The sequence below is a fragment of the Phaenicophaeus curvirostris genome, chromosome 6, assembly GCF_032191515.1.
Source record: "Phaenicophaeus curvirostris isolate KB17595 chromosome 6, BPBGC_Pcur_1.0, whole genome shotgun sequence".
NCBI lineage: Eukaryota > Metazoa > Chordata > Aves > Cuculiformes > Cuculidae > Phaenicophaeus > Phaenicophaeus curvirostris.
In genome coordinates this window covers 31,623,602-31,639,158 of record NC_091397.1, presented here as the reverse complement: position 1 = coordinate 31,639,158, position 15,557 = coordinate 31,623,602, and the positions used below count along the sequence as shown (strand labels likewise).

At 43.3% G+C, this 15,557-nt stretch overlaps 1 protein-coding gene across 2 annotated transcripts; it reads right to left on the bottom strand.

Annotated features, from left to right (window-relative positions):
- Positions 1-496: 496 nt before the first annotated feature.
- On the bottom strand, positions 497-15,273 carry PDIA4 (protein disulfide isomerase family A member 4). 2 transcript variants are annotated; one of them, XM_069859737.1, is made up of 10 exons: positions 15,173-15,273; positions 8,358-8,517; positions 6,531-6,736; positions 5,748-5,886; positions 5,016-5,221; positions 4,181-4,339; positions 2,953-3,104; positions 2,045-2,204; positions 1,717-1,950; positions 497-1,159 (listed from the first exon to the last, which is right to left on the bottom strand). In XM_069859737.1, the coding sequence occupies exons 1-10, from the start codon at positions 15,255-15,257 to the stop codon at positions 744-746; spliced, it is 1,917 nt and encodes a 638-aa protein (XP_069715838.1). In that variant the 5' UTR covers positions 15,258-15,273; the 3' UTR covers positions 497-743. The 2 variants fall into 2 exon arrangements, with proteins under 2 accessions (XP_069715838.1, XP_069715839.1); XM_069859738.1 differs by having other exon boundaries at positions 2,045-2,201; positions 15,173-15,272.
- Positions 15,274-15,557: the final 284 nt, after the last annotated feature.

The window sequence follows — 15,557 nt, the reverse complement described above, 5'->3', positions numbered from 1 at the left end:
CCTGCTCTAACTGCCACAGGAATAAAGTCCTCAGTATATTTCCTCAAAGAAGAATCACTACCAAACTTTCCTTTCTACAAAAGGAAAGACAACAGTAACACACATATCCAATACCAGAATCCAAGCATTGCCACTCACTAGATGATCCTTCCGCCACACTCCTATTACTCCAAAACATACTTGGGAAGACAAAGATATAAATGGGTCAATATGGAATAGTTAAGAGAAGAAAATTAAAAAAACTTTCGGTCTACACTTTGGAAAACTCCTATTCTTGCCCCAATGGACACAGAAATATAGTCACATGAACAGGTATACAGAAATATAACAGTAGAGAGACTGGCTCAAAACAATGCCCCTCCCTCCCTTCCTCCCCCAAGTAACCATACCAACAAAGACAATAAATCTGGCAGAAGGATCTGGTTCTTTCTTTTTGGTAATATCTTTTAACTTAAAAAACAGCTGTATTGGAATCAAATAATCAAGGACAAGACAGTCACAAAAAAAATAAAGGATGTCTTTTTCTCCAAAGATCAAAACCATAATTAACATATGACATTCATATCTGAAAGTTCAGTGTCCAGAAAAACTTTCCTGCCATATAAAAAAAGATAATGTAATTGCTTTACTGCTCAAGAATTTCCTTGTTCAAACTGCTTAATTCTTCTCTCACAGAAGTTTTGTCAGTAACTTGCTTTTAACTACAGCATACAAATAATTCTTCCTCACCACCCTCATCCTATCTAAAGCTCTTCTTTTATTCTGGAGAGTTTTGTGGCGTGCTCCTCTATAAACTTGGTCAAATGCTCTAAATCTCTGTCCCCACCTTCATATTTAATAGGGTTGTTCTTCTTGTCCCTTGGAGCAAAGTAAATAGTGGGGAATCCCTCCACTTTGTAGTGGTCACTTGTTACGTCGTTCGCAGTAGCATCCATCTTGGCTATGACTAGGTTTTTCTCATTCTTGTATTTTTTGCCTAGCTCAGTATATATTGGTTCTAGTTTCTTGCAATGTCCACACCAGGGGGCATAGAACTCTATGAGAACATCCTTCTTTGGATCCATTACTATAGCATCAAAAGTTTTACCCACTACCACTTTCACAGGCCCTTTGTTATTTTTGGGTACTGGCTGGGACTTCACAATAGGCTTCAGCTTTCCTAGAAGGAAGCAAAACACACACTGTTGTTAGAATACAGTAAAAGCAATTTTCACAATCTCCCCAAAGAAGAAAGGGCAGAAGTACATTCTCCCGCCAGCAAAAAGTACCGCGTGAAGAAATGAATTTAACTCTGTATGCAATGTAGGCTACCCTGCTGCTTCCGTTTTAGCACAATAACCTTGTGAAATACAGGCAACAATTTGTTTCACAGTTCACTAGAACCTTTCTCCTTCTTTTTATGGCTGTCAATCCACAATGTAGTTGACAGTGATATTAATGACCAACTTGCACCTCAAAGCTGCAAGAGCATTTTAGGCTTGTCAAACACAGTGTTACAACACAGCCAGATGCCACAGCACAGTCCAAGCAAACCTAATGAACTGAGATAAAAAAACCAAAACAAAACAAAAAAAAGACAAGAACATCCAAAAGCTTTAAGCCACAGAGCCCTCTGAGGCTGCATACATGACTTTATTGCAGCCATTGCCTCAGACAAAGGAAAACAAAGGAAAGACAAAGCAAATGGCTTAGAGAATCCTGTTTTAGAAACTGTACCTTTTTTGAACGCCAGCACAAATTGCTTGAGTACATCGGAGTCAAACTCTTCTGGCTCCATGGCATATTTCTTGCCACCGTCATCTAGGATGGCAACATTGACATCCTCTCCACTCTCAAGCAGGCCCAAATCTTTTATTTCAGAAGAATAATCTTCCTCATCAGAAACAGCAAAGACATATTCAGGGAAGTCTTTGGCCACTTCCAGGACTTTCTCTCTCCAGTACTGAGTGGCTGAAAAACCAGAAGACAGTAGGATTAGTGATTTCTAGTTACTTACTGCTTACTTCCTCCCAAAGTGGAAAAATGGTAATCTCGGCTAACGTACCAACACGATAGTCGAAACTAAAGTCTATGGTATAATAGACAACCACTAGAGGACGCTTAGCATATCTTTTAGCATCATTGGAAGGCTTGCGATGACCAACCAGAGGCAAAGTATGCTTTAGAACGTGCTCTTTAATCTCTGATCCATCTGTTGATTCCTGCTTAAAAAAATGGGAAAAGACGTCAGACAAATAGATTTAAGTGGCATTAGTTTTACACACTACTGAAAACTAGCATTGACCCATACATGAATGAGAGGGGCATGCTATAAATGATGATGTCACAGTCCTTAAATCCTTGAGCACTAAATTAGTCTTCTACCCTTAAACTGGATATTGTAATGGTAAATTATTACTTGACTATGTAATCTAAGTTAATTTCACAAAGCTTTCTTTTACAGGCTACCCGATCAAGGACAGCAAACCGATGAAGCCATCTTCCTCCAGCTACAGAAGGTTTCACACTTGAAATGGGGAGGGATTTCTTACAAAGCCTTGCAGCGAAAGGACTAGGGGCAATGGCTATAAATCGGAGGGGGGCAGATTTAGACTAGACATAAGGAGGAATTTCTTCACTATGAGAGTGGTGAGACACTGGAACAGGTTGCCCAGGGAAGTTGTGGATGCTCTGTCCCTGGAGGTGTTCAAGGCCAGGTTGGATGGAGCCTTGGGCAGCCTGGTCTGGTGGGATGTCCCTGCCCATGGCAGAGGGGTAGGAACTGGATTATCTTTAAGGCCCCTTTCAACCTATTCAATGATTCTTGAACAATACAGTTTCAAGGGACAAACAAGTTGCCTCAAATATCCAGTGGAGTACTTCTACCAGGAAGATGCCAACTGCTCATATTTACAAAGAAAATTAATATTCAATCTGCACACAAACTTCATAAGCTTCGGACCAGCTACTCACTTTAAGATCCAAAACATGCATCTTGGCCTCATGCTTTGACTGAAATTTTTCTGGCTGCATGACAACCAGTTTTCCTGGAGACACTTTCAACAGTTTTGCAATCTCATTGCTGAAGGAGTGGTGGAACTTGTAATCTTCTCTTAAGCCGTTAGCTGAAAAATTAAGGTCAGGAAGGAGGAAGTCATCAAGAAGAGAACTGACAGCCTTCAGCTGAAATCTTGAGACTGCACAGCAAGGAAATTCTTCCCATTCTCAACAGGATATGGGACAATCCAGAGACTCAGAAAGCAGCTCTCATGCAGGGGTGAGAAGCATGTGAAAATACATACAATTTGAGCAGCACAATTTAAATGCTGTTTAAATGAGTTACTCTACGTTTTCAAAAACCTCAAACAGCTTCCAAACTCATAAACAGCTGTTTCACTGTGTATTGGACTCCTGCCTCTTGGCTTTCCCCCATGTGACAGAAAGTAGACCTGGAAAGGAACTCACAAGTTCACCTAGTCAATCTATTTGCCTTGAGGCAGTGTAGGAAACAGTTCTGTATCTTGCCATGCTAGGTCAATCAAATCAGTTTCTAATCTAACTATAAACGATGGCAGACCCAGAAGGAGGCATAGCCAGGAGGAGAAGAATGGCCCACGCTGCTCTCAAGGCTCTGGCTGAAACCAATAGTGGCTGTTAAGTGGTTCAGTCATGTGAGACAGGGATTGATTAAAAGGACTGAGCACTTCAAGCGCTTGGCCTCTTCTGTGTGGTGGCAAATGTCATTAAAAGGATTGTCAATGTGTCATGGCCAAGGAGGGTTTAAGAATTAACATTGTAAGGAACGGTCTAGCTAAACTGATACTGAGGTGATGATTTTTTCTCCAGGCCCCCCACGCCAAACAAGTTTGGTGGAGCCCAGCCTCTGGACCTGTCAGATTAGAAACAAGCAATACCAGTTGGCAAAGCTAGCAAGGCTCCAAGAAGTTGTGATTTGTTCCTCTCTAGTTCACAAGTTTTTAGGGACACAATACCAAAAGGAGGTATCTCCTGTAACTGGCTGATATTTTAGTGATGGCCTCAAAATCTGGTGTAAGCTTTTTTCTTGAGTATATGCAGAAGACCTCTTTTCAATCTCTCCCATTGAACTAGGAACAGAAATTAAGGATCTCTCCAAGCTCAAAGTCTTGGGCAGAATCTCAACAAAACATACATTTCATTAATATTTTAAAACAGCCTTTACCTGCTTCCTGATAGAGCTGATAGGCTTTGTCATTCTCTCCACTAAAGACAGCAATGATGATGACATCGTCCCCATCCCTCAGAAATTCCTGTACCTGCTTGGTAGCCTGAATCTGTTTGGATGGAGGTCCAGCCTGTTCAATCATGTAGTCAACAATACCTGTGAGAGAAACCAACCCCCAAGAAGTTGTTAGAACATTATTGAATCGAAAGGTTCAGGCATTCCATCTATGACATTGTTTAATACCGCATTTTCCACGGATGCCTTTCTTTCTGTGCAGCCTTCCTAAATAACTAAAAGACCAAATACACCACATCCCAGTCCAAGTTTTCAAAGCTGCAGTTCTGGATATTCTCTTCCGAGTTGGTTTTGGAAGAGATGACCAAGCATGAGTTCCATGGATATCAGCCAATCTTTCAAGCAACCCTCCTTTCTGAAATTTCAGATTCTTCACTGTCTCCTGACTCTGCTGTGAGCCAAAGTTCTACTTGGATAGTCTTAAGTCTTTCCTCTTATTAAGACGTAATATTGACCACTTTTACAGCCCTTATGGCACATTCCAGTGCAATTAAAGGCTGCTCATTTATTCATGCTGCCACTGCTTCACCATGCATGTTTAACTTATTTATATCAAAACAAAACTATAGTACTGCCATAAGATGTTATAAAGATTAGAGACAAATTCATAGTGTTGGCCTGTGTAGGTATGAGAACACGTTTTGGCTTCCCCAACTACCACTGCTATGATGTTAACAAGTTTGCAAGTCCTATGATGTCAAAACATTTGTGGTTAAGCCCTCAGAAAAACAAAAACAAAAGGCAGAAGTTGCAATACCATATTTTTCCCGTGGACCACTGTAGTCATAAGGTTTGCCCTTGCGGAAGATTTTCAGAGTTGGGTAGCCAGTAACTTCAAACTTCTTTGCAAGCTCAGTTTCAGCAGTGGCATCGACTTTAGCCAAAGGAATAGGAGGTGTACGTTTGCTGAGCTCCTGGGCAGCCTTCTCATATTCTGGAGCAAGCCTTTTGCAGTGTCCACACCTAGGGAAGGAGAGTTGAGGGCAGTTGTTACACGCCACAAGTCCTGCCAGCTGGAGTCCTTCTGCCTCTGAAGTGGAAGAGTTAAGTATTCCAGAACGGAGTAAGTACAAATGGGGTTATTCAGTCGTTAGAGGATACTTTAGTCTAGCAAGACTGGCCTCTCCAACCCGAAGCTAGTCTCTAAATCTAGCCCCACATTACTAAATGTAGGTTCATTTTTAGATGCCATTTTAAAATTAAAGACAAACTAACTCCTTTTCTTTTTCAGTATATCTCAATGTGTTCCCAAATTAGTAAATACGGAGACACTAAAGAGAAGCTTTGGAGACCACCCTTTGCAGAGACATAGATCCAATCTAGTTTTCGAGTGATTCATGATGTGATCCCATGTCTGGATTAGAACTAAGGTACATCAGAGCTACACACACCTGCACAAGCAAGCCTCTTTAGAAGAGGCATAACAACAGAAAACAGGTTCACCAAGCATGTTCAGGCCAGCTATACAGGTAACTGCCTTCTTGCTTACCATGGAGCATAGAACTCCACTAGGATTATGTCAGCACCACTCACAACATCATCAAAATTATCCTGTGTCAATACCAGGGTTGCTTCTGGTGGAGGGGTCCAATTAGGGTCAGAAACCTCCTTGACTTTGGCCACAATTTCTGAAATACAATTGAATAGTTCAATTAGCAAGTCTGCATTATCGTAACAGTAGTATAGCAAACGCAAAAGTTTGTATCAAGAAATTAAAATCAGTGGCAAGCGTGGCCTCGGACCAAACAATGAAGCTTACATGAGGACACTTTCTTCATCAAGATCCTTTACCTCATTGTTGGTATTGCCAAGAGGATCTTTAATATTCTCTTCACCCCACAGAACATTTTATTTCTGTACAGCAAGGATCTGTACTTTGCAGCACCATAGCATGTGAATTCCACCTCAAACCAGACGGAAAAGGTATTTTTTTACACCCTCTGACTGAAGCTGGACACATTCATCAAGTAACAAACAAGTGGTTTTATATACAGGCAATATATAGACCAGATGTTTCTTATTAGCTGATTCTTCAGCAAGCATGAGACCACCTCCTCTTCTAGTCAAGTCATATTTCTAGAAACCTTCCATCAGTAACAGCACTACCCACTACCCGCTAGCACGCAGTCAATTGAGAAGACAGGCAAAATTTCAGCATTCATAATACTATTTTGCTTATTTAACTTGGGATCAAAGTCCTTCAAAACAGTCACGTTAACAATCAAGAGCATATACTTGCTTTGTTAGAGAACTGCAAACAACTGGCACTTACCATCTTCTGTCCGAGAACCATCATAGTCAACAGGTTGGCCTTTTTTCAGGATTTTGATGGTTGGGTAGCCACTAATATCAAAACGGCTTGCTAGTGAAGTCGCTGCAGTAGAGTCTATTTTGGCAACTGGGATGGGAGGGTCATTTTCCTTCAGAGCTTTCGCTATCTTTTCATATTCTGGAGCAAACTGTTTGCAATGCCCACACCTGTCAGAGGAAGACACAAGCAGATACATAAAGCATGACAGACCGACAAGGGTATTTTTCTACTCAGCATTTCCAGAATACCTTCCGACAGATGTTCACAACCTCAACAGAAGAATGTTTGTCGTCTTATGTTTTCAGATGATGGAGAGAGAGAGAGTAACTGTAAACAATGTGCTGTTTCCTCAAATCCCAACCTTTTCTGGGTTTTGTTCCAACCCCCCCTCCCTCATTAAAAGAGCAAGAGATTGCCATATGTTTTCTAAAGCCATGATAAAAAAAATTAACAATTGCTTTTACAACAAAATTGCAAGCCTTGTACTGTGCTTCTCCTTCCTCTCGGGCCCTCAATATCATCTCACTCAGACTTCATCTTCTCTACCCAGCACCCTAAAATGAACTAAAGGGAAAAATGAACCAGCAGTTAGGCTGTGTAAGGAAATCTCACACCTACCAGCTCCTGCTGCAACAGCTGGCAGGACAGAGGATACCAGTGTAAGAAAAGCTGAATATAGCTTGACATGCTGAACCTGAAACCAGGAAAATGAAGGAAAAAAAGAGGAAACATTGTGTGTAGCAGATAGTCTGTATTTCCTAGCCTCTCAACTGGTAGGACTGGGATTAGAAAAAAGAAGAGGTGTTTAGTCTGTGATGATCACGCATCCTGCTGCTTGGCTAAAATCAAGCTTCACGTTCAGCTTTCAGGCAGGCAAACTACAGCTGAAGAAACAGTACCTGCAGCCAAACAAGGATGTGATTCTCTAATCAGTGGCCTGAGTTAAAAAAGGACAAATGAGTAAGTCATCTTTACAACAGTAAGGCGCAAAGGAAAACAGGTTCAGCCTGCAACACTAACTCAGCAACCTAACTGCAAATATATTCTACTCCTGGTTTTCCCCCGCTGACTATCCCCATTATCTTTGTCCGTAAGAATGCAAGAAAAGATACATTCTGGCCTAAGTTCCGTCTCAGTTGTATGCTGGTAAATCCACTGTAGCTCCCCTGAGTGCACTACCATTACTGTACACCCTGGTATGCCAACAGAATTATCATTGAGGTAGATGTACGAGGCACTGTTTAAATTGATAACAAACAAGCGTATCTTTACTCATACCACATTATTCTAGCAACGAGAGAGATTTGAACTTGAGAAGAAAAACCTCCTAGCAATTCCCCTGCTACTGAAGCTTCTTCCATCTAGATGAACAAGTGCACAGGTTCTCAGTGGAGCAGCACAAAGATGTGATAGCGGGCTGTGAGACTAGTGTGTCACTTTTCTGGGGCTCACTGGGACCAGCTCTGATCCCTGACAGACATGGGGCAGAGACAGAACGAGGGTTGTGCTTCCCTTGGCATGGGATTCCCCAGCATAACTCACATGGAAAAAAACCCAGGCTGTTTGTCACACGGCACATGGGTAGGGAAAGGGTACCTCCACACCACCAGAACCATCTCCTGCCCTGGACTATTGCAGAGTCCAGCTGTTCTCCTGCAGGCAAGCTACGCATACATTATCTTTAAAATTATAACCCAAGCTCACTTTTTAGCAGTGTGTCCTGTTAAAGAAAGCCCCAACACTCACTCCAACCAGCACCTAAGAAGGTACTGCAGGCTGTGAACCCACCAAGGTGCATAGAACTCCAGCAGCACGGTGTCCTTGTCTGCAGTAAAGGTGTCAAAGTTTGCATCATTCAAGATCAATACACCATTTTCTTCTTTAACTTCGGAATCATCATCCTCATCTTCATCATCACTGTCATAGTCAGCTTCTTCTGTAACAGATTCTGGAAAAGTAAAAGCAAGCATGTAATATGGGTTAGAGTGTGTCAAGTTTAACATTAAAGTAACACTACCAAGTTAAAGATGGATTAAATATATCCTGTGCTTAAAAAAAAAAAAAAAAAAAGTATCAACACAGAATAGCTCCTGCTCCACATGCAATGACAGCTACCTCAGTTTGCTAAGAGCTTGGACTCTGATGTCTGATCATTTAATTTTTGTATACACTACACCAGCTAACAATATCAATATTTTGCACTTCAGGGAAAACTAACAAAATAGACACAACAAGAATTAATGCATATAGACCTATATGATAACTGCTACCAAGGTAATTTTGGTATCTTATTGAAATATGGGAAGGAAACATATTTTGTTGGGCACGAAGGGCACACAGATGACACCTGACTTCAAACAGAAGCCCTCCCACATGCAGCAAAACAGCTGGCTCTTCAAGTTCAGCAACTTGTGGTTGGAAAAATTAGGTGTCTTGTACCAAAAAAGCAGATGTTATCCATCCTCAGTGCTTCCTTTGTGCTTTTACTCACTACATCTGTAACAACACAGCTGCTATGCCTCTCTGAAGGTCTAATAATCAGAAAGTTTTGCTATAAACTCAAATATTGTCATTTTTGCTACTACCAAGGTGGTTTAGAGGCAGCACTTCAAAACTGTGCTTCTGTTCCTGACTGTTCAAATTCTACCCTTGCCACCTCAATATATCTTGATTTCAGTTACAGTGATGTTTCAGGTTGGCAATTCATTGAAGAGGCTTTCCACCCACAGGAGCATCACTCTGCTCTGGATCAGCACCACACTGCAGAGTGAGTGTAAAATCAAATGAGTAAGTGACTATCACAAGAGTCCTGTGAAAACCCTCTACTATGCACTTGGCAGTTTCAATGTACTCTAAAATGAATGAAGTGAAAATTTCTTTTGAAGAATTTTTGGGCAGGCCTTTGATTTAAGGAGACAAAAAATGCAGGTCCAGAGCATGCCTCTCAAGCAGAAAGCAGGTTTGCTAAACTACTGAAGCAAAGCTAGCACATGAAATCTAAAGCCAAGGCATTTCAACTGTTTCAAGCTTTGTTGGCTTGGAGCTTAGATGATTTCTTTAATATTTGATCTTTCACGCGTTCATTTATTTTTTTTTTTCCCGAATTGTTGTAATTCAGGGCAAGCTGACCTTCTCTTCAGGAATTTCAGTCACAGAACAAGTAATGAAAATACCTCATCCCAAATGAAAACTGCACAACAATGAAGCTAGGGTTCTTTCAACCACGGTAAGTTCCAGGATTAGAAGAAAAAAACAACCAAGCAACCAAAAAAACCCAAAACAACAAATGAGAAGATTAAGGTTTCTTGCTCAATACTCTTCTCTACTTAACTTTAATTGGCTTTTGACTAAGCAGACAGCAGTTACTGCGGCAGGACAATAAATCATGTAAGTTATTTATTCCCGACAAGAATTCTGAAAATACACCAATTTCACTTGAAATTTAAAAGTCAAGAATGGTAAATATGTAGCATTCAGGCATGAAAAAGTGCTAAAACCAAACCCCACCGTCCTCAGACAAACAGTAAACCAGAGAAACAACCTCACTGTGGACAAAATTATGCTGTTAAATTACAATAGTCATTTTTCCTGTTAGAAAAAGGTATTAAAAAAATAAGACTATAGGCTCTCGGAAAACAACATGTGGTCCTGGAGAAAACGCATTAATTTTCATTAGAACTGAACTTTATACACCATGAAAATACTAGAGGTGATGAGGGGAAAGATTACAAGAGGTCATTTATCACACAACAGTAGTCACCTGGATTAAGTTTCTTTTAAACTACAGTATTTCATCTGATCTATGAAGCAGCTAAAAGCACTATTTGCAAACAGACAATGCCTCATGTCTGAGCACTTGCAGTGAAAGGGCTGAACTGTCAGACACCCTTCAAGTGAATCTAGGCCAGTCACGCACCTACAGGACCGTATTGGTAAAAAACTAGTTCTCAGGTGGGTTCAGCAGTCAAAACTTCTGTTTACACATGTGCCCAGCAGCTCTGAGGTTGTTTCACCACAGGGTGTTCATGGTTAGTCTGTGTCTGAATATCCAGCAAGTTGCACAATGCCCACTGCTTTCCCAAGCAAATCACTTCATTTTTCATGACACAAAGGAATTTGAGCAAACCTAGCCAGCTAATTCTACTCGTGTACCTCCAAAATAAACTTACCAGGCTGTGACTCATTCCAACTGCCCACCTTCCAACACAAAAAAAGACCACCGCACAGAAAAAAAGACCACTGCACAGAAAAAAAGACCACCGCAGCTACCTCATGGTTTCGAAAGCCCTGAACAAAGCATCTAACATCCTTTACTGCAATAACTTTGTATCTTTCACTGCAAGTGTCTTTGTAGCCAGCCAAGATAATACTTCCTTGAGAGTGACCCGTTGTCATGGACATTGGAGACACCCACTTCCTTGTCCTAAGGAAAAAGTTAAAAAAAAAAGTTAACCACACCTATAAACTGGTCCTCAAGGGTGCAAACTCATTCTCTGTACTCTCCAGCTTCACCAACATCTAGGGCTGTCCCAGATACTTCTAACATCCTCTTTAGAGTTGGTACTGCGTGACCTGCTGTAAAACCTGACTATGCTTCTTTCTTTGCATTAAACATTTTGTCTGAAGACTGCCCATTCGTCTGGTTTGTGGCACCAGCTCGTCTGTGGCTCCGGGTTCAGTGGAGGGGCAGTGCAGGAGTGGGCACCGCTCTCCCTTGCTTGGCTGAGCTTGGGGTCTGGAGCTGGCTGTGGTGGGGGCAGGTGATGCTGCGGTCGGCGCTGCCCCCCCATCCCTGGCTGGATCCTCCCGAAGGACACGATGTGGCAAGAGCGGCCCAAAACATGCTGATGGGCGTCGGACAGAAGCGTCGGTGTGGTCCTTGTAGAAGAACTCGCAAGGAACCAGGCGGCTCAGCTCTCACTCGAGCATCACTTCAATCGGCCCAGCCTGGACCACACCGCCTGGAAGAAGCTGCTGCTGCCACCACGTGTTCCTGAGAACTGCTGCTGCCATTGATATGGTGATTTCTTTCCTTCCCCTGAGTTGCGTTTGGGGATTTGTTTCCGTAACTTTGGGGAGCTGCACCCCCATGTCTCGGCTATGCACCCCAGTATTTTGGTGTGTATAGGTTTGCCAGAGCTGAATAACTACTGCTTTTGATTTTCACCCTGGGAGAGACCTTATTGGCCTCTGGATCGCTGCAGAGATAAAAGAACACCCTCCCCACCCCACAGTCAGGCCTGGACACGATTATGTTGCTCGTGGGTCCAGAGTGGGACACCTACCTCAGTAGGGGAGAGGTAAGCTGGACTTGTTTCAGTATGAGCAAGAAACTTTCCTTTGCATTAATGATTTATAAGCTGAACAGAAGAGATACAGCATGAGTCTAACAGTGACAATTGAAACAGCAGAAGTACCTAGTAAACATTTGCATAAGACAGCTCATGAAAATAACTAGCTGCACATCAATTGAAGTTTCTTTGTTTCTTAAAGCTGATTGCTAAGCAGGTGGCCAAACTAAAACTTGACAGCTGTGATTAAAATCTGCCCCTCAGTAAAATACAGGCCACTGCCTTTTACTCCAACAAAGGTTTTCTGCAAATTTCAACACATTACTACACAACGCAAAAACCGTGATGAGGATGACACTTCTTTTGAGAATTCAGGCACGTGATGTTGACTGGGAAGCTGGTTTGGCTACTCTGAACAAAAATCATCCTTTAAGTAACTTCTCTGAAGTTTCAGTATTTATTGGAAGGCTGGCCTAATAACTTTTTTCTTAAGGAGGGTGAATTCCATGTGTAGAAGCCACAGCCAGACATTACAGAATGGTTTGGGTTGGAAGGGACCTTAAAGATCACCTGGTTCTAAGCCTCCTGCCGTGGGTGGGGACACCTCCCACTGGATCAGTCTGCTCAAAGCCTCATCCAGCCTGGCCTTGAACACCTCTGCGGATGGGGCATCCACAACTTCTCTGGACAAGCTGTTCCACCCTCACAGGAAAAAAAAAAGCTCTTCCCAATATATAATACAAATCAACCCTCCTTCAGCTTCGAACTGTTAATCTGGGTCCTATCTCTGCACTGCCTGATAAAGAGCCCCTCCCCAGCTTTCCTGTACGCTCCCTTTAAGTACTGGAATGCTGCTACAAGGGCACCCTAAAGCCTTCTCTTCTTCAGGCTGAACAAGCTCAACTGTCTCAGCCTGTCCTCACATAGGAGGTGCTTCAGCCCTCAGATCAACTTTGTGGCCCTCCTCTGGGCTCCATGTCCTTCCTCTGCTGAGGATTCCAGAACGGAATGCAGTACTTCAGGTGAGGTCTCACAGGAGCAGAGTGGGAAAATTACCTCCCTCAGCCTGCTGGTCACACTTCTTTTGATGCAGCCCAGGACATGGTTGGCTTTCTATTTTAAGCTGCAAGTACACATTGCTGGCTCATGTTGACTTCTGGTTGCAGCCTGAAAGTTTCCTTTTGAGGTGGGCAGTGCAGTGTGTTTCTCATTTGGATGAGCACAGTTTTCAGAAACAGGAATATCAAGATTTGTGTTGCCAGAGCATTCAAAAGCCTTTTTGTAAGAGCAGTCTTCCTCAACCTTTTCTGCAGTGGAACGTCTACGCAATCCCTCTTCCTTCAGCAGGATGCAAAGAGTGTTAACAGTTATGACCAAGGCTAACCTTGCTGCAATCATATTCACCTCACTGCCCTAGTCAAACCTCACTTCCAAAACCAAACAGTGCAGCAGGCCTGGTTTAATCCATTCTTTTCCATCTCCTGAACAATCAATTTACTTGCTTGTTGCAAAGTAAATCTGTTACACTTCATACAGGTCTGCATTTCAAACACAAAACCAGAGACCTCTAACTACGTGCATTTTTAAAATAAAGGTTTACTAAAGCCTAGTTCGTTATTTACACACAATTTTGAGATACACAATAGAAGCGGGAAAAAGATTCAAGTTGTACAAGGATTACTGTTCAGCTTGGACACAGAAGTGTGCATCTTTGAATCTGAGAACTCATAGAAGAACAAGAACAGCACACATGGGAAACAGTGATGAAAGCCTGGCCCACGAGAAGCTGAACTGCTGCTGTCAGCTCCAGGACGCAAGTTTTGGTGTAACACCACAGGTGTTAGCTCATCATGTGAAGGCAGCAGTGGAAACCTGTACGGGGCTTTGTCCATTTTATAAAGCAATGACTACCATATATCCTAGCTAAAAGCAGAGAAACAGACATTATACAGAATCTTCCTCTGAAGCTCTTTCTTTTTAATTCTAAGCTGAAATACTCCTTATTTCTAAGCTGAAATAGCTCCTTAGTGCAGATACTACATCCTACAAAAAACATCTTTTGATCTTTATCCTACAGATGCTTCTGTTGGTCACACAGATAAGGCGCCTACATTTCTTCAAGTTTCAGTGCCTGTTCACCGAGTAAGAATTTGCAGGACATGAGTTCAGGTCATCCATAATCTGGTCTCTCTGAAAGTCCTCCAATACTTAACATACAGCAGTATTAGCAAAGAAGATATGAAAGATGTAGGATTTCTCAAAATCCATACGAAAGACATTTAAAATGAAAAAAGACACAACTTTAAATGTCTGCTTTCTATGCACAAGCTCTAAACTGGGTAAGAGCTGAGGAGCTTTGTTTCGGCTAAGTTTGGAAATAAGATACACATCAGTGAAACTTGAAGACAATGGGAAGAAACACCAAGAAAATCGCAATACCAGGCCATCCTTCTGGGGAAAAAAAAACACCCAAAGGGTTGGAACTACATGATTGTTAAGGTCCCTTCCAACCCAAACTATTTCATGATTCTATGAATTTGAAACACATTGAATACACAAATAACTGGAACTAAGGGGTAAAGAAACACGTGCTTTGTCGGATTGCAAATTCAGTGGTAATTTAGAACTCAGCAACTGCCAAAATGGCTAATCGCTTCCTTTTCATTCTGTGTTTAAAAGACACGAGGTGGAACTGCCTCACACCAAAGAGACTCACAGCACTGTGATGAGCCAGGTCTCCAGGACTCCAGCGATAAAAGAAGTGGTTACTATTACAAAGAGTGGAATATTTCTTATTTAAGCTAAGGTAGAATTAAGTTTCGTCTAAGCAATTGTGTTTTTACAAAGTTAGACAGAAGGTCCCTCCAAGAGCGTGTTTTCTTTTAGACAGCATTTTCCCAGACATCGTTGATTCTTTGGAGACGAGAACACTCCGTGCTGAACAGAGGTCTCCTCTTCTATAATCCACTCTGTCTGGAGCTTGCCACGCTAAAGCAAAGGTCGGGCAGAGCGCGAAGGAGGCAGCGAAGGAGGCAGCTCCAAACTAGCAAGACTTTTGACTGTTGCAAAGTTCACAATAACATTAAAATCAGACCTCGGGAAGTACTAGAATATAGATAAGATCCGGGAAAATTTATCCACACGCACCTAAGTGGGAAACACGCCCCGTCCCGGCTCTGTCTCAGGGCACAGGACGGACGGAGATCGCTCCTCGCGCTGCCCAGGCCTGATAAAGGACGCTCGCTTTCTAGAGCTCCGAAGCGCGGCTCGAAGCCCATTTCCCGGCAGTTTCGCTCCCCCCCCCCCGCTCACCTCCGCCGCCGTCCTCCTCCTCCAGAAGGGCGACCTGGGCCAGCGACGCCAGCAGCAGCAGCACCCACAGCGCTCTCGGCCTCATCGCGCCTCGCGCCCCTCCGGAGCGCCGCCGGCAGCCGAGCGGAGGGGGAGATGGGGGGCGGCGCGCACCTCCCGGCGGCGAGCCAGGCGCGAGCCCTGAGGTGCCGCTCGCCCATTGGTCGGCCCCGGCGTGACCAACCGCCGCCTGCCACGCGCGTCCGCCGGGAGAGGTGGGCGGGGCGGGGCGGCCGGGGCAGCCTCTGAGGGCGCGACGCGTGCGCGGGGCGCGCCTTGCCCCTCGCGCAGCCGGGGCGGAGGGGCGGGGCTTCACCGGGGCGTGGTCTATCGGAGGGGGCGGGGC

Bases quoted from the DNA above. Each gene is read 5' to 3' on its own strand.
- PDIA4 (XM_069859737.1), bottom strand. From the start codon at position 15,257: ATGAGGCCGAGAGCGCTGTGGGTGCTGCTGCTGCTGGCGTCGCTGGCC. The intron at 4,340-5,015 runs GTATTGCAACTT...TTTCTCTCACAG, and splicing joins TGGTCCACGGGAAAAATATG to GTATTGTTGACTACATGATT. The intron at 3,105-4,180 runs GTAAAGGCTGTT...TTAATTTTTCAG, and splicing joins TCAGCTCTATCAGGAAGCAG to CTAACGGCTTAAGAGAAGAT.